We start from the raw sequence: 21,233 nt of genomic DNA on the forward strand, positions 1-21,233 counted from the left end.
GGGTGACCAAGGGTAACAGGTACTTTTGATGATACTGTCAGCCTTGCTGATACAACACACTGTGGTGATGGGAGGAAGTGACAGTGCTTGTCACTCTATCTAAGTAATCAGATACATCTTGGGGGTCAAACACCAAAGAGTGACTGTCAGAACAACGCGCCATCCTTTGAACTGTTTGCTGAGCGAGCGGCGGCCGGGGCTGTTGGAAGGAAGTACTGGAATTCACGGCTTTCAGACTGCCCCGATCAATTCCTATGAGGCGTGAATACAAATGCTCCTCCCGGCTATCCCAGGAACGTGCGCGAAGGTCGATCACACACGAGTGCCCAGGTTGGGGCTGTGTGGAACTGCCCATCCCTGCTTATAAATATGCATTGCGACAGGAAGCAACACTGGCTCGCTCAGTTAGCGGACTGCCCGGTGGTGCCTCCGGATCACTGCGGCGCTGCAATGGAAAGCCGCGGCTTCCGCGAGCCTGAACGACCGAAATGTATGAGCTTCCAGGGGTTCCGTCTTCCAAATGCCCGGATTTCCAAAGGATGGGGTTCAGCTCTTGCGGCGAGCGAGATCGAACGACAGCAAACAAGACTCCCGAGCAAAAGGGAGAAGGACAAGAAACGAGAGAAGGACCGTCAGCGCTCGAAGCCCAGCACCAGGCTGGACTGTCCCACAGAGAACATCTACGTGCCCCGGCCGGCCAAAACCTTCTCAGCGGAAGAAGCAAGAGCCGCCATTCGCTCGGTGCTGGAGAGCAGACTGAACGGTGCCAAGTACGAGCCCAGGGGCTCGGCGCTGGCAGCCGTGGAACTGGCCGAGTGTGTGAAGAAGGCGGTGAAAGCCTTGGGTTACGAGAGGTACAAGATCGTCTGCTACCTGGTGCTTGGGGCGACACGAACTTCCGGCCTATCCTGCTCCAGCAGAGCGGTCTGGAGTCCAACCGTGGACACATACGCAGAATTCTGCTTCCAGAACGATTCGCTCTTCGCGCTCTGTCTGGTGTTTGCTTTGTACCACGAATAATATTCCACAAACTCCTGTCTCTGGTGAAATGGTAGGGAAGAAAATCTTACATCCAAATCCTGAAAAAAAGAACTTTTATGGACTTATTCATTCGACTTTCGCATGGTCGCTGACAAGCTTGTAAAATTTAACAGCGAGAGACGCGTGTTTGAATAGACACAGAGGGACTGTCATAGAAGCTAAAGACTGAATAGAAAGAGTGAAGCCCCCAGCAACCCGGGGCGTTATCAAAGTCAACTCGAGTTTATTGTCATAGGGACAAGAACAGGTATGCACAAGTGTAAAGAAAAGTTTACTTGCAACACCATAAGGCACATAGCTTCAGATAAGCAGAAGTCACAAGAAAGCCATAGATTATACACTACTTTTGCGGGGGGGGGGGGGGGGGGGACACGATTAGAACAAAAAGAAACTTCCAGTTACGTGCAAAATGATCAGAGTGGTGTTAGTGTTATTAAACTAGCGGTGGTTAGTGTTTTCCTGGCTCTTTCAAGAACCGAATGGTTGAGGCGATGTTATTCTTGAGGCTGCTCGGACTTCAGGTTTCCGCGCCACCAGACCGACGGTAAAAGGTATCGAGACCCATTGGGAGGGGTCTTTAACGATAAATGTTGCTGCTTAAGGCATCGCCTACTTGTTGATGCACCGGGGTGGGGTGGGGGAGTGGTGTGCCCATGAAGCCGCTGCTCTCTGTATCTTCTTTACATTAACACGCATTCAAATGACCGTGATGCAACCTGTCAGGATAGGTTAAATAGTGCATCTGCAGAAGTTTATCTGGGGCTCAGAAAGAAATCATAGTCACATGTTGCATTTATTATTTGCGTAATTTAAGCGCTTTCTTTTACATTGAAGAGCTAAATTCAACCCAATATCTCACTTCCTTTCAAGATTTACTTACAAACAAAACAATTTCAAAAGCCCTCAGTAGCACTTGCCAGCCTCGGTTTATATATAGTTTTGGTAGATTGTATCGTATTCCATTAGTTTCCTGTAAATGTCTCCACGAAATTGAATCTCAATATTGTAAATGGTGACATGTACTTTGTTAATAAATTTACTTTGACTGAACAAGTCTGCTTTTGATCGCCAACACTGTGTTCAGCGTCCATGTGAATCGCGTGAGCGGTCGTTGCTGTTTGGTTTGCAATCCACACGATTTCTTCAGATTTGCCCAACTCCACAGTCCCCCATCTCCGAAGGGGTTTTTGCCCAGAGGAATGTTGTTGCTACCAAACCTCGTGCCGTCAACTGGTGCAGGAAAAGCAGACACCACTCGCAGTTTCATTGTCAAAAACGTCTGACATCTCCCCATGATTAAATCGGGAATTGCTGGGCGGCGTGACTCAAGATACAGCGCTGTATCTCAATAATTAAAACAAAACTCCTGAACTTTTAAACAGGATAATTAATTAATGTTGCTTTGTCTCGAACCTGCTTGGTCATATGTTAGGGTGAGAATTCTCACTTTAACGGCCAATTAAGCGATTATTTTGGTTTTTTGTTCACTGACTATGGTGTACTTTATCTTCTTCGTGTGTTCCTGTTTCGTCCTTCCACCAGGCATGTTGAAAGAAAGGACATAATAATTAATGTGGGTCTTCCTAACCCAACCTCTTATATATCCTATTTCTTTAAAAAATGCATATGTTGCACGTTGACAGGTGAATGGATAAAAAATGTTTACAGACATGGGCCAAATGAAGGCAAATTGGATAAACATCTTGGTTTGCATGGACGGGTTGAGCTGAAAGCCCTGGTTCCGCGCTATGTGATTCTATGACACTATGACTGATGTTGTTAGTTTTAATGAATAGTTTTTATTTAAAGAAGCTCTCATTATCAGGTTAATTACTGTAATACTGTTTAACTACAGAATTGACTTACATAGTACATAGAAACTTACATCACATTACAGGTCCTTCGGCCATGTTGTGCCGACCATGTAACCTACTCGAGAGACTGCCTAGAATTTCCCTAGTGCAAAACCCTCTATTTTTCTGAGCTCCATGTACCTATCTAAGAGGCTCTTAAAAGACCCTATTGTATCCACTTCGACCACAGCCACCTGCAGCGGCATTCCACGCACCCATCACTCTCTGTGTGGAAAAACCTGCCCTGACATCCCTTCATACCTATTTCCAAGCACCTTAAAACTATGCTCCTTGGGTTAGCCATTTCAGCCTTGGGAAAAAGTCTCTGACTATACACACGATCCATGATCCACACAATCATTATCTTGTACACCTCTATCAGGTCACCTCTCATCCTCCGTGGCTCCAAGGAGAAAAGGCCAAGTATGCTCAACCTATTCTCATAAGGTATGCCCCTCCAATCCAAGCAATATCCTTGTAAATTTCCTCTGCACTCTCTCTCTCTGAGGTATCCACATTCTTCCTGCAGTGAGGGTGATCAGAAATGAACACAGTACTCCAAGTGGGTCTATCCAAGTTCTTAAATAGCTGTAACATTACCTCACAGGTCTTGACTCAGTCCCACAATTGATGAAGGCCAACACACCATAAGCCTTCTTAACAACACTGTCAATCTGTGCAGCAGCTTTGAGTGTCCCAGTGAAGTGACCAAGTGGAGTCTGACTAAGGTCTTATATAGCTGTAACATTACCCTCATGCCTCTTGAACCCAATCCCACAAAGATGGTTACGTAAATCAACAGTTAACATTGATTTAACATAAACAGCATAGAAAACTGGATGCAGATAAAACCCTATGTTGAACACATAAGAAGTGGTGGGCGAATCATGCATTCAACAGCAGACTAGTTTAGTGGGAACATTGAGTTGGATACTAAATGTTATTGAAGCAACTAGTCTTCAATGCTTTATTCGTTGGACAATAACTCCTTCCTTGCACATCGAATCCTATAGTAAAAGCATCAGGTAGGCAAAATTAGTAAAATCAGATAAATTTGAGATTTAATCTGGCTTTTCTACTTTAGATACTTACTGTTTGTTATTAAGTTCTCTAAATAAATCATTCCTAAATAAACTGGCAATCTTTCCTATTCCATTTTCCATATTAGCTCATGGTGTAGATGTTAAATTATTATATAATGGAGTAAATATAATCTACTTATATTCTCATGTATTCGCTACACACACAGTTAATTTGCCAATTACTGATTTGGAAATTAGTTTGTTGATTCAAGGTGAGCATAGGCAAAGTAGCTGTCTCTGCCATCTGTCAGGATGCTGAGCTAGAAATGAATTTGTTGGAGGTGGAAATGGAAGGGCATCTGCAGTCTCTTATGTCACCTTCCGGAGTTTGATATTTTTTGCTTAAAAATTGCAGGAACTAAGTAAGGCAAACCGCGGCAAACTGAAGAAAAGATCCACTATCACCTTCTTAAAGAAAACTAGGAATGCGGATATAAATTCTGATCTTGCAAATTCTGTCTTCACACTAAGAACCACAGTATTTTAAAAAAAAAGATACCTATGATGTGGGACATCATCAAATTTGAAAAGATTTACCAGGTGAGGTATTAGAGATTAAATGCCTTTAAACTATGGGTTTGAAGAAAGACTGAATGGCACAACACAACTACACTCAGTGGCCACTTTATTAGGTACACATGTTTATTAATGCAAGTATCTAATCAATCACTTGTGTGGCAGCATCTCAGTGCATAAAAGCATGCAGACATGATCAAGAGGTTCAGTTGTTATTGAAACCAAACATCAGATGGCTAAGAGATATCATCTAAGTGACTTTGACATGAAATGACTGTTGGTGCCAGACAGGGGTGGTTTACACATACCATTTAATAAGTACTGCTCAATAAGAAGTATACGGTTTTGGATACTGTTGTGGAGGACAACTTCCCAGGGGAATACCACGGAGACCCAGGTTACTAGCACTGAGCATAGGTCCGTGGTGCAGAAGGGAATGAGGTAGAAGAGGGGAGCGGTAGTGATAGGGACTCAAGAATCAGAGAAACAGACAGGAGATTCTGTGGATGCGAATGGGACACCCAGATGGTATGTTGCCTCCCAGGTGCCAGGTCAGGACTTCTTGATCGCATCCACAGCATTTTGAAGAGGAAGAGAGAGCTTCCAGATGTCTTGGTACATATTGGTACCAATAACATAGGAAGGAAAAACAATGAGGTCCTGAAGAGTGAATTTAGAGAGCTAGACAGAAAACTGAGAAGCAGAACCTCCAGGGTAGTCATTTTTGGATTGCTACCTGTGCCATGCATCAGTGAGGGTAGAAACAGGCTGATTTGGCAGATAAATGCATGGCTGAGAAGCTGGTGCAGGGGCATGGCTTCAGGTTCTTGGATCATTGGGATTTCTTCTGGGAAAGGAATGACTTGTACAAAAGAGACGGGTTGCACCTGACCCCGAGGGGGGCCCAATATTCTCGCAGTCAGGCTTGTTAGAGCTGTTAGGGAGGGCTTAAGCTAATTTGGCAGGGGCTGGGAACCGGATTGAAGGGAGTCATGATAGGATGGATGGTAAAAAAAGCAAAGATAGCATGCAGTCAGACTGTCAGGAAGGGCAGGCAGATGATAGGGACAAAGTTGCAGCCAGCAGAATGAGTATCAGTGCATTAGGGATACAGAATCTAAAAGGTAGAAAATACAGTACTCAAAGTCTTAAATCTCAATGCACAGAGTATAAAGAAAAAATATTGTCGCACTTCTAGATATTGTCAAGTATGATGTTGTGGCCATCAAGGATGGTTGTAATTGGGATCTGAATGTCCAAGGTTACACGTTGTATCAGAGGGATTGGAATGTAGGCAGAGGGGTTTGCATGGCTCTTCTGGTAAAGAATGGCATCAAATCAGTAGAAAGATGTGACATAGGACTGGAAGATGTTGAGCCCATGTGCGCTGAGTTAAGAAACTGCAAGGGTAAAATGACCCTGATGGCAGATACATACAGAACTCCCAACAGTAGCTGGGATGTGGACCACAAATTACAACAGGAAATAGAAAAGGTGTGTCAAAAGGGCAATGTTATGATAGTTGTGGGAAATTTTAACACGCAGGTTGATTGGGAGAATCAGGTTGGTAATGTACGTCAGGAGAGTGAGTTTGTAGAATGCCTAGGAGATGGCTTTTCAGAGCAGTTTGTCATTGACCCTACCAGGGGATTAGTTATACTGGATTGGGTCTTATGTAATGAACAGGTGGTGATTAGGGAGCTTAAGATAAAAGAACCCTTAGGAGGCAGTGATCACAATATGATTGAGTTCAACTTGAAATTTGATAGGGAGAAAGTAAAGTCTGACATAGCAGTATTTCAGTGGAGTAAAGGAAATTCCAGTGGTGTGAGAGAGGAGTTGGCCAAAGTAAATTGGAAGGAGATGCTGGCAGTGATGACAATGGCTTGAGTTTCTAGGGAAAATGAGGAAGGTGCAGGATAGATGTATTCCAAAAATGAAGGAATACTCAAATGGCAAAATTGTACAACCGTAGCTGACAAGAGAAGTCAAAGCTAATGTAAAAGCAAAAGAGAGGGCATACAACAATGTAAAAATTAGCAGGGAGAAAGAGAATTGGGAAGCTTTTAAAAACCCTCATGGCAGCAATCAATATTAAAGTGGATAGTAAAAGCTTTTTCAAGTATGTAAAAATAAAGGAGAAATGGATATAGGAAGCTAGGAGATGAGGCTGGAGAAATAGTAACAGGGACAAGGAGATGGAAGATTAACTAAATGAGTATTTTGCATCCGTCTTCATGTGGAAGACACTAGCAGTGTGCCAGATGTTAGAGGGTGTGAAGGAAGAGAGGTGAGTGCAGTTGCTATTACAAGGGAGAAGGTGCTCAAAATGCTGAAAGACCTAAGGTGCATAAATCACCTGGACCAAATGATCTGCACCCTAGGGTTCTGAAAGAAGTAGCAGTAGATATTATGGAAGCATTAGTATTGATCTTTCAAAAATCATTGGATTCTGGTACAGTGCCAGAGGACTAGAAAATTGCAAATGTCACTCCACTCTTTATGAAAGGAAGAAGCAGCATAAAGGAAATTACAGACCAGTTAGCCTGACCTCAGTGGTGGGAAGGTGTTGGAGTTAATTGTTAAGGATGAGGTTATGGAGAACTTGGTGACACAGGACAAGATAGGACAAAATCAGCATGGTTTCCTTAAGGGAAAATCTTGCCTGACGAACCTGTTGGAAATCTTTGAGGAGATTACAAGTAGGATAGATAATGGGATGTAGTGGATGTTGTATATTTGGACTTTCAGAAGGCTTTTGACAAGGTGCCACACATGAGGCTGCTTACCAAATTAAGAGCCCATGGTATTACAGGAAAGTTACTAGCATGGTTAGAGCATTGGCTGATTGGTAGGAGACAGTGAGTGGTCATAAAAAGGTCCTTTTCTGGTTGGCTGCCAGTGACTAGTAGTGTTTCACAGGGGTCAGTGCTGGGACTGCTGTATATCAATGATTTAGATAATAGATAGATGGCTTTGTTGCCAAGTTTGCAGCTGATAATGAAGATTGGTGGAGAGGCAGGTGGTGGTAAGGAAACAGGTAGGATGCAGAAGGATTTAGACAGATTAGGAGAATGGACACGGAAGTGGGCAATGGAAATACAATATTGGAAAATGCATGGCCATGCGCTTTGGTAGCAGAAATAAATGTGAGACTATCTTCTACATGGAGAGAAAATCCAAAACTCTGAGATGCAAAGGGACTCGGGAGCCCTTATACATAACAATAATAAGGTTGTGGGTTGAGTTGGTGATTAAGAAGGCAAATGCAATGTTAGTATTTATTTCAAGAGGTCTAGAATACAAGAGCAGGGATGTGATGCTGAGGCTTTATAAGGCACTGGTGAGGCCTCACCTTGAGTATTGTGAACATTTTTGGGCTCCTCATCTAAGAAAAGATGTGCTGGTATTGGAGAGGGTTCAGAGGTTCACAAGCATGATTCCGGGAATGAAAGGGGTTACATAAGCGGATCGTTTGATGGCTCCTGGGTTGCACTTGCTGGAAGTTAGAAGGGTGAGGGGGGGGATCTCATTGAAACCCTTCAAATGTTGGAAGGCCTAGACAGCAGATGTGGAAAGGATGTTTCCCATAGCAAGGGAGTCTAGGACAGGAGGGTACAACCTCATAATATAGGGTTGTCCATTTAAAACAGAGATGAGGAGAAACTTCCTTTAGCCAGAGAGTGGTGAATTTGTTACCACAGGCAGCTGTGGAGGCCAGGTCATCGGGTGTATTTAAAGTAGAGGTTGATAAGTTCTTGAATAGGCACGGCATCAAAGGTTACGGGGAGAAGGCCGGGGAGTGGGGGCTGAGGAGGGGAGAAGGCCGGGGAGTGGGGCTGAGGAGGCGTGAAGGCAGGGGAGTGGGGCTGAGGAGGGGAGAAGGCCGGCGGGTGGGGCTGAGGAGACGTGAAGGCAGGGGAGTGGGGGCTGAGGAGGGGAGAAGGCCGGGGAGTGGGGCTGAGGAGGGGAGAAGGCAGGGGAAGTGGGGCTGAGGAGGGGAGAAGGCCGGGGAGTGGGGCTGAGGAGGGGGAGAAGGCCGGGGGGTGGGGCTGAGGAGGGGGAGAAGGCCGGGGAGTGGGGCTGAGGAGGGGGAGAAGGCAGGGGAGTGGGGCTGAGGAGGGGAGAAGGCCGGGGAGTGGGGCTGAGGAGGCGTGAAGGCAGGGGAGTGGGGGCTGAGGAGGGGAGAAGGCCTGCGAGTGGGGCTGAGGAGACGTGAAGGCAGGGGAGTGGGGCTGAGGAGGGGAGAAGGCAGGGGAGTGGGGCTGAGGAGGGGAGAAGGCCGGGGAGTGGGGCTGAGGAGGGGAGAAGGCAGGGGAGTGGGGCTGAGGAGGGGAGAAGGCCGGGGAGAGGGGTGCTGAGAGGGGAGAAGGCCGGGGAGTGGGGCTGAGGAGACGTGAAGGCAGGGGAGTGGGGCTGAGGAGGGGAGGCCGGGGAGTGGGGCTGAGGAGGGGAGAAGGCCGGGGGGTGGGGCTGAGGAGGGGGAGAAGGCAGGGGAGTGGGGCTGAGGAGGGGGAGAAGGCCGGGGGTGTGGGGCTGAGGAGACGTGAAGGCAGGGGAGTGGGGCTGAGGAGGGGAGAAGGCCGGGGAGTGGGGCTGAGGAGGGGAGAAGGCCAGGGGAGTGGGGCTGAGGAGGGGAGAAGGCCGGGGAGTGGGGCTGAGGAGGGGAGAAGGCCGGGGGGGTGGGGCTGAGGAGGGGAGAAGGCCGGGGGGTGGGGCTGAGGAGGGGTGAAGGCAGGGGGAGTGGGGCTGAGGAGGGGAGAAGGCCGGGGTGTGGGGGCTGAGGAGACGTGAAGGCAGGGGGAGTGGGGCTGAGGAGGGGAGAAGGCCGGGGAGTGGGGCTGAGGAGACGTGAAGGCAGGGGAGTGGGGCTGAGGAGGGGAGAAGGCCGGGGAGTGGGGCTGATGAGGGGAGAAGGCCGGGGGGTGGGGCTGAGGAGGGGGAGAAGGCCGGGGGGTGGGGCTGAGGAGGGGTGAAGGCAGGGGAGTGGGGCTGAGGAGGGGAGAAGGCCGGGGTGTGGGGCTGAGGAGACGTGAAGGCAGGGGAGTGGGGCTGAGGAGGGGTGAAGGCCGGGGGGTGGGGCTGAGGAGGGGAGAAGGCAGGGGAGTGGGGCTGAGGAGGGGAGAAGGCCGGGGAGTGGGGCTGAGGAGACGTGAAAGCAGGGGAGTGGGGCTGAGGAGACGTGAAGGCAGGGGAGTGGGGCTGAGGAGGGGAGAAGGCCGGGGGAGTGGGGCTGAGGAGGGGAGAAGGCAGGGGAGTGGGGCTGAGGAGGGGAGAAGACCGGGTGGTGTGGGCTGAGGAGACGTGAAGGCAGGGGAGTGGGGCTGAGGAGGGGAGAAGGCCGGGGAGTGGGGCTGAGGAGACGTGAAGGCAGGGGAGTGGGGCTGAGGAGGGGAGAAGGCCGGGGAGTGGGGCTGAGGAGGGGAGAAGGCCGGGGGGTGGGGCTGAGGAGGGGTGAAGGCAGGGGAGTGGGGCTGAGGAGGGGAGAAGGCCGGGGGGTGGGGCTGAGGAGGGGTGAAGGCAGGGGAGTGGGGCTGAGGAGGGGAGAAGGCAGGGGAGTGGGGCTGAGGAGGGGAGAAGGCCGGGGAGTGGGGCTGAGGAGGGGAGAAGGCCGGGGAGTGGGGCTGAGGAGGCGTGAAGGCAGGGGAGTGGGGCTGAGGAGGGGAGAAGGCCGGCGAGTGGGGCTGAGGAGACGTGAAGGCAGGGGGAGTGGGGCTGAGGAGGGGAGAAGGCCGGGGAGTGGGGCTGAGGAGGGGAGAAGGCCGGGGAGTGGGGCTGAGGAGGGGAGAAGGCAGGGGAGTGGGGCTGAGGAGGGGAGGAAGGCCGGGGAGTGGGGCTGAGGAGGGGAGAAGGCCGGGGGGGGGTGGGGCTGAGGAGGGGAGAAGGCCGGGGAGTGGGGCTGAGGAGGGGGAGAAGGCAGGGGAGTGGGGCTGAGGAGGGGAGAAGGCCGGGGAGTGGGGCTGAGGAGGGCGTGAAGGCAGGGGGAGTGGGGCTGAGGAGGGGAGAAGGCCCGGCGAGTGGGGCTGAGGAGACGTGAAGGCAGGGGAGTGGGCTGAGGAGGGGAGAAGGCAGGGGAGTGGGGCTGAGGAGGGGAGAAGGCCGGGGAGTGGGGCTGAGGAGGGGAGAAGGCAGGGGAGTGGGGGCTGAGGAGGGGAGAAGGCCGGGGAGTGGGGCTGAGGAGGGGAGAAGGCCGGGGAGTGGGGCTGAGGAGACGTGAAGGCAGGGGAGTTGGGGCTGAGGAGGGGAGGCCGGGGAGTGGGGCTGAGGAGGGGAGAAGGGCCGGGGGGGTGGGGCTGAGGAGGGGAGAAGGCAGGGGAGTGGGGCTGAGGAGGGGAGAAGGCCGGGGTGTGGGGCTGAGGAGACGTGAAGGCAGGGGAGTGGGGCTGAGGAGGGGAGAAGGCCGGGGAGTGGGGCTGAGGAGGGGAGAAGGCAGGGGAGTGGGGCTGAGGAGGGGAGAAGGCCGGGGAGTGGGGCTGAGGAGGGGAGAAGGCCGGGGGGGTGGGGCTGAGGAGGGGAGAAGGCCGGGGGGTGGGGCTGAGGAGGGGAGAAGGCAGGGGAGTGGGGCTGAGGAGGGGAGAAGGCCGGGGTGTGGGGCTGAGGAGACGTGAAGGCAGGGGAGTGGGGCTGAGGAGGGGAGAAGGCCGGGGGAGTGGGGCTGAGGAGACGTGAAGGCAGGGGAGTGGGGCTGAGGAGGGGGAGAAGGCCGGGGAGTGGGGCTGAGGAGGGGAGAAGGCCGGGGGGTGGGGCTGAGGAGGGGAGAAGGCCGGGGGGTGGGGGCTGAGGAGGGGTGAAGGCAGGGGAGTGGGGCTGAGGAGGGGAGAAGGCCGGGGGTGTGGGGCTGAGGAGACGTGAAGGCAGGGGAGTGGGGTGAGGAGGGGTGAAGGCCGGGGGGGTGGGGCTGAGGAGGGGAGAAGGCAGGGGAGTGGGGCTGAGGAGGGGAGAAGGCCGGGGAGTGGGGCTGAGGAGACGTGAAAGCAGGGAGTGGGGCTGAGGAGACGTGAAGGCAGGGGAGTGGGGCTGAGGAGGGGAGAAGGCCGGGGAGTGGGGCTGAGGAGGGGAGAAGGCAGGGGAGTGGGGCTGAGGAGGGGAGAAGGCCGGGGTGTGGGGCTGAGGAGACGTGAAGGCAGGGGAGTGGGGCTGAGGAGGGGAGAAGGCCGGGGAGTGGGGCTGAGGAGACGTGAAAGGCAGGGGGAGTGGGGCTGAGGAGGGGAGAAGGCCGGGGAGTGGGGCTGAGGAGACGTGAAGGCAGGGGAGTGGGGCTGAGGAGGGGAGAAGGCCGGGGAGTGGGGCTGAGGAGGGGAGAAGGCCGGGGGGTGGGGCTGAGGAGGGGAGAAGGCCGGGGGGGTGGGGCTGAGGAGGGGTGAAGGCAGGGGAGTGGGGCTGAGGAGGGGAGAAGGCCGGGGGGGTGGGGCTGAGGAGGGGTGAAGGCAGGGGAGTGGGGCTGAGGAGGGGAGAAGGCAGGGGAGTGGGGTCTGAGGAGGGGAGAAGGCCGGGGGGTGGGGCTGAGGAGGGGAGAAGGCCGGGGGAGTGGGGCTGAGGAGGGGAGAAGGCAGGGAGTGGGCTGAGGAGGGGAGAAGGCAGGGGAGTGGGGCTGAGGAGGGGAGAAGGCCGGGGGAGTGGGGCTGAGGAGGCGTGAAGGCAGGGGAGTGGGGCTGAGGAGGGGAGAAGGCCGGCGAGTGGGGCTGAGGAGACGTGAAGGCAGGGGAGTGGGGCTGAGGAGGGGAGAAGGCAGGGGAGTGGGGCTGAGGAGACGTGAAGGCAGGGGAGTGGGGCTGAGGAGGGGTGAAGGCCGGGGGGTGGGGCTGAGGAGGGGAGAAGGCCGGGGGAGTGGGGCTGAGGAGGGGAGAAGGCCGGGGAGTGGGGCTGAGGAGACGTGAAGGCAGGGGGAGTGGGGCTGAGGAGGGGGAGAAGGCCGGGAGTGGGGCTGAGGAGGGGAGAAGGCCGGGGGGTGGGGCTGAGGAGGGGAGAAGGCAGGGGAGTGGGGCTGAGGAGGGGAGAAGGCCGGGGTGTGGGGCTGAGGAGACGTGAAGGCAGGGGAGTGGGGCTGAGGAGGGGAGAAGGCCGGGGAATGGGGGCTGAGGAGACGTGAAGGCAGGGGAGTGGGGCTGAGGAGGGGAGAAGGCCGGGGAGTGGGGCTGAGGAGGGGAGAAGGCCGGGGGGGTGGGGCTGAGGAGGGGAGAAGGCCGGGGGGTGGGGCTGAGGAGGGGTGAAGGCAGGGGAGTGGGGCTGAGGAGGGAGAAGGCCGGGGGTGTGGGGCTGAGGAGACGTGAAGGCAGGGGAGTGGGGCTGAGGAGGGAGAAGGCCGGGGAGTGGGGCTGAGGAGGGGAGAAGGCCGGGGGGGTGGGGCTGAGGAGGGGTGAAGGCAGGGGGAGTGGGGCTGAGGAGGGGAGAAGGCCGGGGTGTGGGGCTGAGGAGACGTGAAGGCAGGGGAGTGGGGCTGAGGAGGGGTGAAGGCCGGGGGGTGGGGCTGAGGAGGGGAGAAGGCAGGGGAGTGGGGCTGAGGAGGGGAGAAGGCCGGGGAAGTGGGGCTGAGGAGACGTGAAGGCAGGGGAGTGGGGCTGAGGAGGGGAGAAGGCCGGGGAGTGTGGCTGAGGAGGGGAGAAGGCCGGGGGGGTGGGGCTGAGGAGACGTGAAGGCAGGGGGAGTGGGGCTGAGGAGGGGAGAAGGCCGGGGAGTGGGGCTGAGGAGGGGAGAAGGCCGGGGGGGTGGGGGGCTGAGGAGGGGAGAAGGCCGGGGGGTGGGGCTGAGGAGGGATGAAGGCAGGGGAGTGGGGCTGAGGAGGGGAGAAGGCCGGGGTGTGGGGCTGAGGAGACGTGAAGGCAGGGGAGTGGGGCTGAGGAGACGTGAAGGCAGGGGAGTGGGGGCTGAGGAGGGGAGAAGGCCGGGGAGTGGGGCTGAGGAGGGGGAGAAGGCCGGGGAGTGGGGCTGAGGAGACGTGAAGGCAGGGGAGTGGGGCTGAGGAGGGGAGAAGGCCGGGGAGTGGGGCTGAGGAGGGGAGAAGGCCGGGGGGTGGGGGCTGAGGAGGGGAGAAGGCCGGGGGGTGGGGGCTGAGGAGGGGTGAAGGCCGGGGGTGTGGGGCTGAGGAGACGTGAAGGCAGGGGAGTGGGGCTGAGGAGGGGAGAAGGCCGGGGAGTGGGGCTGAGGAGACGTGAAGGCAGGGGAGTGGGGCTGAGGAGGGGAGAAGGCCGGGGTGTGGGGCTGAGGAGACGTGAAGGCAGGGGAGTGGGGCTGAGGAGGGGAGAAGGCCGGGGAGTGGGGCTGAGGAGACGTGAAGGCAGGGGAGTGGGGCTGAGGAGGGGAGAAGGCCGGGGAGTGGGGCTGAGGAGACGTGAAGGCAGGGGAGTGGGGCTGAGGAGGGGAGAAGGCCGGGGAGTGGGGCTGAGGAGGGGAGAAGGCCGGGGGGGGTGGGGCTGAGGAGGGGAGAAGGCCGGGGGGTGGGGCTGAGGAGGGGTGAAGGCAGGGGAGTGGGGCTGAGGAGGGGAGAAGGCCGGGGGGGTGGGCTGAGGAGGGGTGAAGGCAGGGGAGTGGGGGCTGAGGAGGGGGAGAAGGCAGGGGAGTGGGGCTGAGGAGGGGAGAAGGCCGGGGAGTGGGGCTGAGGAGGGGAGAAGGCCGGGGGGTGGGGCTGAGGAGGGGAGAAGGCCGGGGAGTGGGGCTGAGGAGGGGAGAAGGCAGGGGAGTGGGGCTGAGGAGGGGAGAAGGCAGGGGAGTGGGGCTGAGGAGGGGAGAAGGCCGGGGAGTGGGGCTGAGGAGGCGTGAAGGCAGGGGAGTGGGGCTGAGGAGGGGAGAAGGCCGGCGAGTGGGGGCTGAGGAGACGTGAAGGCAGGGGGAGTGGGGCTGAGGAGGGGAGAAGGCAGGGGAGTGGGGCTGAGGAGACGTGAAGGCAGGGGAGTGGGGCTGAGGAGGGGTGAAGGCCGGGGGGTGGGGCTGAGGAGGGGAGAAGGCCGGGGAGTGGGGCTGAGGAGGGGAGAAGGCCGGGGAGTGGGGCTGAGGAGACGTGAAGGCAGGGGAGTGGGGCTGAGGAGGGGAGAAGGCCGGGGAGTGGGGCTGAGGAGGGGAGAAGGCCGGGGGTTGGGGCTGAGGAGGGGAGAAGGCAGGGGAGTGGGGCTGAGGAGGGGGAGAAGGCCGGGGTGTGGGGCTGAGGAGACGTGAAGGCAGGGGAGTGGGGCTGAGGAGGGGGAGAAGGGCCGGGGAATGGGGCTGAGGAGACGTGAAGGCAGGGGAGTGGGGCTGAGGAGGGGAGAAGGCCGGGGAGTGGGGCTGAGGAGGGGAGAAGGCCGGGGTGGTGGGGCTGAGGAGGGGAGAAGGCCGGGGGGGTGGGGCTGAGGAGGGGTGAAGGCAGGGGAGTGGGGCTGAGGAGGGGAGAAGGCCGGGGTGTGGGGCTGAGGAGACGTGAAGGCAGGGGAGTGGGGCTGAGGAGGGGAGAAGGCCGGGGGAGTGGGGCTGAGGAGACGTGAAGGCAGGGGGAGTGGGGGCTGAGGAGGGGAGAAGGCCGGGGAGTGGGGCTGAGGAGGGGAGAAAGGCCGGGGGGTGGGGCTGAGGGAGGGGTGAAGGCAGGGGAGTGGGCTGGGAGGGGAGGCGGGGTGGGCTGAGGAGGGGTGAAGGCCGGGGTGTGGGGCTGAGGAGACGGGAGAAGGCAGGGGAGTGGGGCTGAGGAGGGGAGAAGGCGGGGAGTGGGGCCTGGGAGGGGGAGTGGGGCTGAGGAGGGGAGAAGGCAGGGGAGTGGGGCTGAGGAGGGGAGAAGGCCGGGGAGTGGGGCTGAGGAGACGTGAAGGCAGGGGAGTGGGGCTGAGGAGGGGAGAAGGCCGGGGAGTGGGGCTGAGGAGGGGGAGAAGGCCGGGGGGTGGGGCTGAGGAGGACGTGAAGGCAGGGGAGTGGGGCTGAGGAGGGGAGAAGGCCGGGGAGTGGGGCTGAGGAGGGGGAGAAGGCCGGGGGAGTGGGGCTGAGGAGGGGAGAAGGCCGGGGTGTGGGGCTGAGGAGGGGAGAAGGCCGGGGGTGTGGGGCTGAGGAGGAGATGAAGGCAGGGGGAGTGGGGCTGAGGAGAGGGGAGAAGGGCCGGGGGGTGTGGGGCTGAGGAGACGTGAAGGCAGGGGAGTGGGGCTGAGGAGACGTGAAGGGCAGGGGGAGTGGGGGCAGGAGGAGGGGCGAGAGAGGCCTGGGAAGTAGAGTGGGGCTGAGGAGGGGGAGAAGGCCGGGGAGGTGGGGGCTGGGAGAAGGCCGGGGAGTGGGGCTGAGGAGACGTGAAGGCAGGGGAGTGGGGCTGAGGAGGGGAGAAGGCCGGGGGGTGGGGCTGAGGAGGGGAGAAGGCCGGGGGGTGGGGCTGAGGAGGGGTGAAGGCCGGGGAGTGGGGCTGAGGAGGGGAGAAGGCCGGGGTGTGGGGCTGAGGAGACGTGAAGGCAGGGGAGTGGGGCTGAGGAGGGGTGAAGGCCGGGGGGTGGGGCTGAGGAGGGGTGAAGGCCGGGGGGTGGGGCTGAGGAGGGGAGAAGGCAGGGGAGTGGGGCTGAGGAGGGCAAAATGAATCAGCCATGATTCTATGGCGGCGCAGACTCGATGAGCCAAGTGGCCTATTACTGCTCCTATGACTTATGAGCATCTCAGAAACGACTAATTTTCCAGGTTTTCCCACGGACACCAGTCTCTAGATTTTTTTTTAATGGTGAAAAAAAATCCAACGAGCGGTAGCTCTGCGGGCGAAGAGAGGTCAGAGGAGAATGGCCAGACTGGTTCAAACTGACTGGAAGGCGACAGTAACTCAAATAACCGCCCCTACAACAATGGTGTGCGGAGGAGCATCTCGGAACTCGCACGTCGAACCTTGAACCAACAGTAGAAGACCACGAACCAGGAGACACCGAATAAAGCGGCAACTGCTCACAACAAAACAAAATTAGTCATCGACATTCAGTAAGCAAAATGTCGGTTCTAATGTCAATTCCAGGTCCCGGGCGCTCGGCCAGCTGGTCGTCTCTTTATTTGTGTCGTGGTTTAAATTTAGACCAGCATCACATTTCGCCCTTGGATTACCACGTGGAGCTATTCTAATGAGGAGCAACCGGCTGAGTGGACTACGGGTAGGGTTTGAGGTTTAATTCCATTGTCTGATTGAGATGGTTTCGGGCTTTTATTTCAAGTGCACTCTGTTCCGAAGCGAATTAAAATACAACATGAGCGCTCCCGCACAATTAGTTAAACAGATTGGCAGCAGCAGAAGAAACAACCAACTTAATGTAGATAACAGCTGGGACAATAGTGACCCAGCCTCAGTGCACGAACGGGGCTGGGGGCATCTGGGTGGTGGGTGGGCGAGTGAGTGAGTGTGTTTTGGGAAGGAGGCGTTCCCGCGGCCCTCTCTAGGGATGCTAATATTTGTTTTACCCGCAGACCCTCACCGCGCTGGGATCCACCGGGACCATGCGATGACCCTCGGGATCTGCCTCACACCATGAAAGCGTTGGCGGTCTGCGCCGGCACGGTTGGTAATGTCAAAGCACTTTGGGAAGGAAGGATCCAGCAGTTCAAAGAAGACCGAGAGAGAGAAAAGGAGTGGTCCAAAAGGAAGGGGCTGAAGGGGTGAGTGCAGGTAGCAGCCGCAAGGTCAGAACCGATTCTCTTGTGACGGTTTATAACCATTTCACCTCTGCGCAGGGTAACGGTGGTGTGGCAGGAGCGAATAAATCTGGCCAGGTTGAAAGAGAAAGTGATCACAACAGAGGGAAGGGTTGTGCTGAAGATTGAGAACGAAACGTGGAAGGTCAGTGACTCCTAAAGTCACGGGAGGTGAGGACATGAAGGATGGGGAATGGAGGTGGGCTGGGCGCTTCGGGTAGGAACTAGATGGGCCAAATGGTTCGTGTCTATGCAGCTTGTTCAAGTGCATTTTGACAAAGTCTCAGTGATGAGTATTGGTGAAACCCAGCGTACCTGCACCTTGTTGACACAGTAAGTAAACACCAGAAAGACTGCATTTCAATTGGCCCGAAGGCTCCCTGGAAACTTCTGAAATTAGGAACCCATAACAAACGCAAGTTATATCTCATTCCCTAATAACGTAAGTACAGGATGTTCATTTTAATGGTTTAAGGATAATTAATTCCCCTGATCCTTTGGGTGTGATTACTTAGTATAAAATACAGAAGCCCACACATCAGGAGCAAAGCTTTCCCGTTAAAGAAAAGGAAAGCAATATGGGATAATTAGCTTTAAAATAAAATTAAAATATTATTTTAAGTTATTCTTTATAATCAGAAACTTTGTTTGGGACCAACTTTGTTTCTATTTGGTCTGGGAAATCAGTCTTCTACATCTTGAACAACCATTTTTAACCTTTCTCCAAATACAATTGATTTATAAGGGAATACGAATTCACAGGCACTGACTGTACTCCAAAGAGTGGAGACTTTGTGAGACATTGAGTTCGGCCGGTTTAGTGTTGTGTTCAGAGTTTAAACCCTGCTAGAGGGTACAGTGTCTGTTATTCATCATGGGTACCTGATATTGGAGAAAAGTGGCTTTGAATCTGGGGAAAGCATTTCCCAGAGTGGTACAAAGCAAATGTGTTTTGTGGGTGGGGGAGTTAGTTAACTCTCTTGTTCTCAACTGTGAATCTTTAGAGGCCACTTTGTAAAGCACCTTCGCTCTATCCATCACAAAAGTTAGGATTTCCTGGTGGCCTCCCATTTCAGTTCAGCTTACCACTCTCACTCTGATACGTCGGTTTGTGGCCTCTACTGTCACGATGAGGTTTCACTCAGGTTGGAAGAGAAGTGCCTCTTATTTCCATCTAGGTAGTCTCTAACCTGATGGTCCATCTAGGTAGTCTCCAACCTGATGGTATAAACATTAATTTCTCTATCTTATGGTAATTTCTCCCACCTCCCCTACGCTCTATTACCATTCCCCATTCTAGCTCTGCTCTTAGTTCTTCTCTTCTCCTTACCTGCCTATCATCTCCCTTTGGTGCTGCTCTTCCTTCCTTTTTTCCCATGATCTCCTGTCCTTTCCATCTTCAGCCCTTTACCTCTCCCACTTATCACTTCCCAGTCTCTTACTTCCTTCCTCTTCCCCTCACCTCGTCTCCCGATCATCTGCTGCTTGCACTCCTTCCTTTCTCCACATCTTCTGTCTTCTTCTCCCTTTCTTTCCAGGCCTGATGATAGGTCACAGCCCAAAACATCGACTGTCTAATTCTCTCCATACATGCTGCCTGGCCTGTTGAGTTCCCCCACCATTTTGTGTGTTGGTCTGGATTTCCAGCATCTGCAGAATCTCTTGTGTTCAGAACCTTAATAGTTTAGTTGAGGTGAAGTGAAACCAAACCTATCTTGTGGTAATTAAAATCAATCTATGACCATTAGGGTGTTACTATAGTTAGCTATGTAAATAACCATAATGATCGCTTGCTGTTGAGGGATTTTCTTTGAAGGTTTTTGTTATGGGTTGTTAGGTAACTGAGAAGTTTGATCTTAGAGCTACAGATACACTGGTTGATGGTTTTATAGGCAAGGTCAGGCCCCAAATGCATTGAGACAGCCATTTTTCTCTGCCAGGTGGAACACTTTTCTACAATAGTGGTCATGCATTCTCTAATAAGCTTGAGCTGACTTTGTTCTGGGCTACTGTCTCCCAGTGTGCGACTGACGACGTATCTTTTGGTGTTTGCCTTGAGGGTGTCGTTAAGGTTTTTCATTTGGTCATCCCATTTCTTTTCCCTTGGATAGGCTGGCAGGGCAATATTTCAGGTGGCTGTGCATTAGGTATACACAGTGCCTGCTCAACCTCAGTTGTTGATATAAATCACCAGCGTGTTAACGCTGCGGATTTTGGCCTGGTTTTGATAATCAATCTTCTCTATGTATGCTGCGGATTTTGTAGAGGAAGTGCTGGAGCTGGTGGTTTAGGTTTCACTGGATTTTCCTGTGGGTTAATCAGGACTTTATAGAGAAGAGATGGATTTGCCACCACTTGCAAACCAATCTGAAGAAGTTACAGTTGTTGTGAGTTAGAATGCCACAGGCAATGTTGGTTCATCAGACTCTGTGTGCTGAATCTCAGCAACTTTATTTTTCCATCTGGTAGGGATGGCTGCTAAGGTAGGCAGCAGGTTCCACATTTTCCAGATTCCTGTTGTTTAGTCAGTAATTTGTTTGCTTAGTCTGTTGGTTGCTTAGAACATGAATGAGGAGACTTTGTTTTGCCCATGTTCGGGTTTGTCTGTAAACTTGTGTGAGGTTAACTACTGTAGAGAAGTAGACGCGTTATTTGTACATTCTCCTATGGATTTTTAATAATGATATCTGTGCACAGGAATTTGGCTGTTACTTTCAACATTACATCCTCCTTAGCAGGGATGCTGAACAGGTTACTATCAGTTTGATATTGGTACTCATGATATACAGTATGGCAGACTGTATTGGGTTGGCATTCTCATTACTACTGGGAAAATGCTGAACGCTGTCCTGTTTTATGCCTTTCAGAATGTAAAGGGCTCTGTGCTAGAGGTGCTGTACAGAATGGAGGAATCCTACATCAAGAGTAAATTTGTAGCAGCAGCTGAACCATTGACACAATTTTCCTTGCAGTCTTTCGATTAACAGAGTCAAAGGTTTTGATCAGCTCAATGAGGGCAACGTACAGTTCCAGGTAGTGTTGTTGATGCCTTTCCTGGATTAGGCCTCCGGTGGCTGGTGTTTTGCAGCAGCCTTTTTAAACTTTAGACATTTGCAGAAATCATGTACCTGGTAGCCTGTGATAATTTGAAGCCATACTGGTTATTTTAGAACTTGTGTGTCTTCCAAGTGATGGAGAGGAAAGCAATGTCTTGGTAGTTTTCATAATTGAACTGGTGACATTTTTTTTTCAAGGTGATAATGTGATAAAGGTGCTGTTGTTAAATAAGTCGGTGAGGAATTCTTCAATATGTGAGAGTTTTAAGGAATAACTGACAGACTCAGCGTTTCTGCCTCCCACCGTCAATAGTCCAGTCAGCACTTCATCAGGACCTGTGCACTTCTATTCTTCATTTGTTAATTTTAATTGGACATCTTCAGCTCTTGGAGGATTGGCGAGAATTTGCTGAGTCAGCAGTGCCATCAGTCGGATGTTTCTGGATCTTAGGAGATGCTTGTAGTGTTTGCTCAGCATTGCTTGACAGATTCATGGTCAGGAGGGTACGTTCATCAGTATGATCACAAACTGGAACATGCAATTACAGACCAGTTAGTCTTATCGTTCCATGTGCTGTATGTATATATTTTTAAAGAAATAAGAAAATATTGGGATTAAGGACAAGCTGTCCAATTACAATCCAGTAATTGCCACACAAATGGCTTTATCATAACAAAAACTACTTGTATTAAATACCAACTTCAGTGAAATTAAATACTTCAGGTTGTATCAAAGTTATCTAATTCATCAACCATACATGTTATAGAATGTGTGTGTGGGGGGGGGGGTGGGAAGGTAGGTTTATAAAGGTCATAGAATCTCACAAGTATGGAGGAAATGTGTCTTTCAAGTCAGCTCAAACACAAGAGCTTATGGGCACCATTCCATATTAATCCCACTTCCCATTACTTGGTCCATTGCCCTCTGTGCCTTGACAATTCAACTGTTCATCTAGATATCTAAATTTTGTTGGTGACTCAGCTTTAGACAGTTACCACTCTCTGGGTGCAGAAGATCCCTCTCTTATCCCCTCAGTATCTTCTCCCTTATTAAATCTATGTCCTTTAATTTGATAAGGAGG

At 53.8% G+C, this 21,233-nt stretch overlaps 2 protein-coding genes across 2 annotated transcripts in view; both read left to right on the plus strand.

Annotated features, from left to right (window-relative positions):
• On the plus strand, positions 1 to 2,094 carry LOC140736594 (dynein light chain Tctex-type protein 2B). The gene has a single exon (XM_073062413.1). The coding sequence runs from the start codon at positions 370 to 372 to the stop codon at positions 1,018 to 1,020; it is 651 nt and encodes a 216-aa protein (XP_072918514.1). The 5' UTR covers positions 1 to 369; the 3' UTR covers positions 1,021 to 2,094.
• Positions 2,095 to 16,513: 14,419 nt separating this feature from the next.
• lrrc39 (leucine rich repeat containing 39) overlaps positions 16,514 to 21,233 on the plus strand; it is a 39,351-nt gene continuing 34,631 nt past the window's right edge. The window contains exons 1-3 of the mRNA XM_073063404.1: positions 16,514 to 16,560; positions 16,871 to 17,059; positions 17,135 to 17,240. Of these exons, the coding sequence (XP_072919505.1) occupies positions 16,932 to 17,059; positions 17,135 to 17,240 (234 nt within the window). The 5' untranslated portion in view covers positions 16,514 to 16,560; positions 16,871 to 16,931. The remainder of the gene's footprint in view (positions 16,561 to 16,870; positions 17,060 to 17,134; positions 17,241 to 21,233) is intronic.

This window comes from Hemitrygon akajei, chromosome 12 (assembly GCF_048418815.1).
Source record: "Hemitrygon akajei chromosome 12, sHemAka1.3, whole genome shotgun sequence".
NCBI lineage: Eukaryota > Metazoa > Chordata > Chondrichthyes > Myliobatiformes > Dasyatidae > Hemitrygon > Hemitrygon akajei.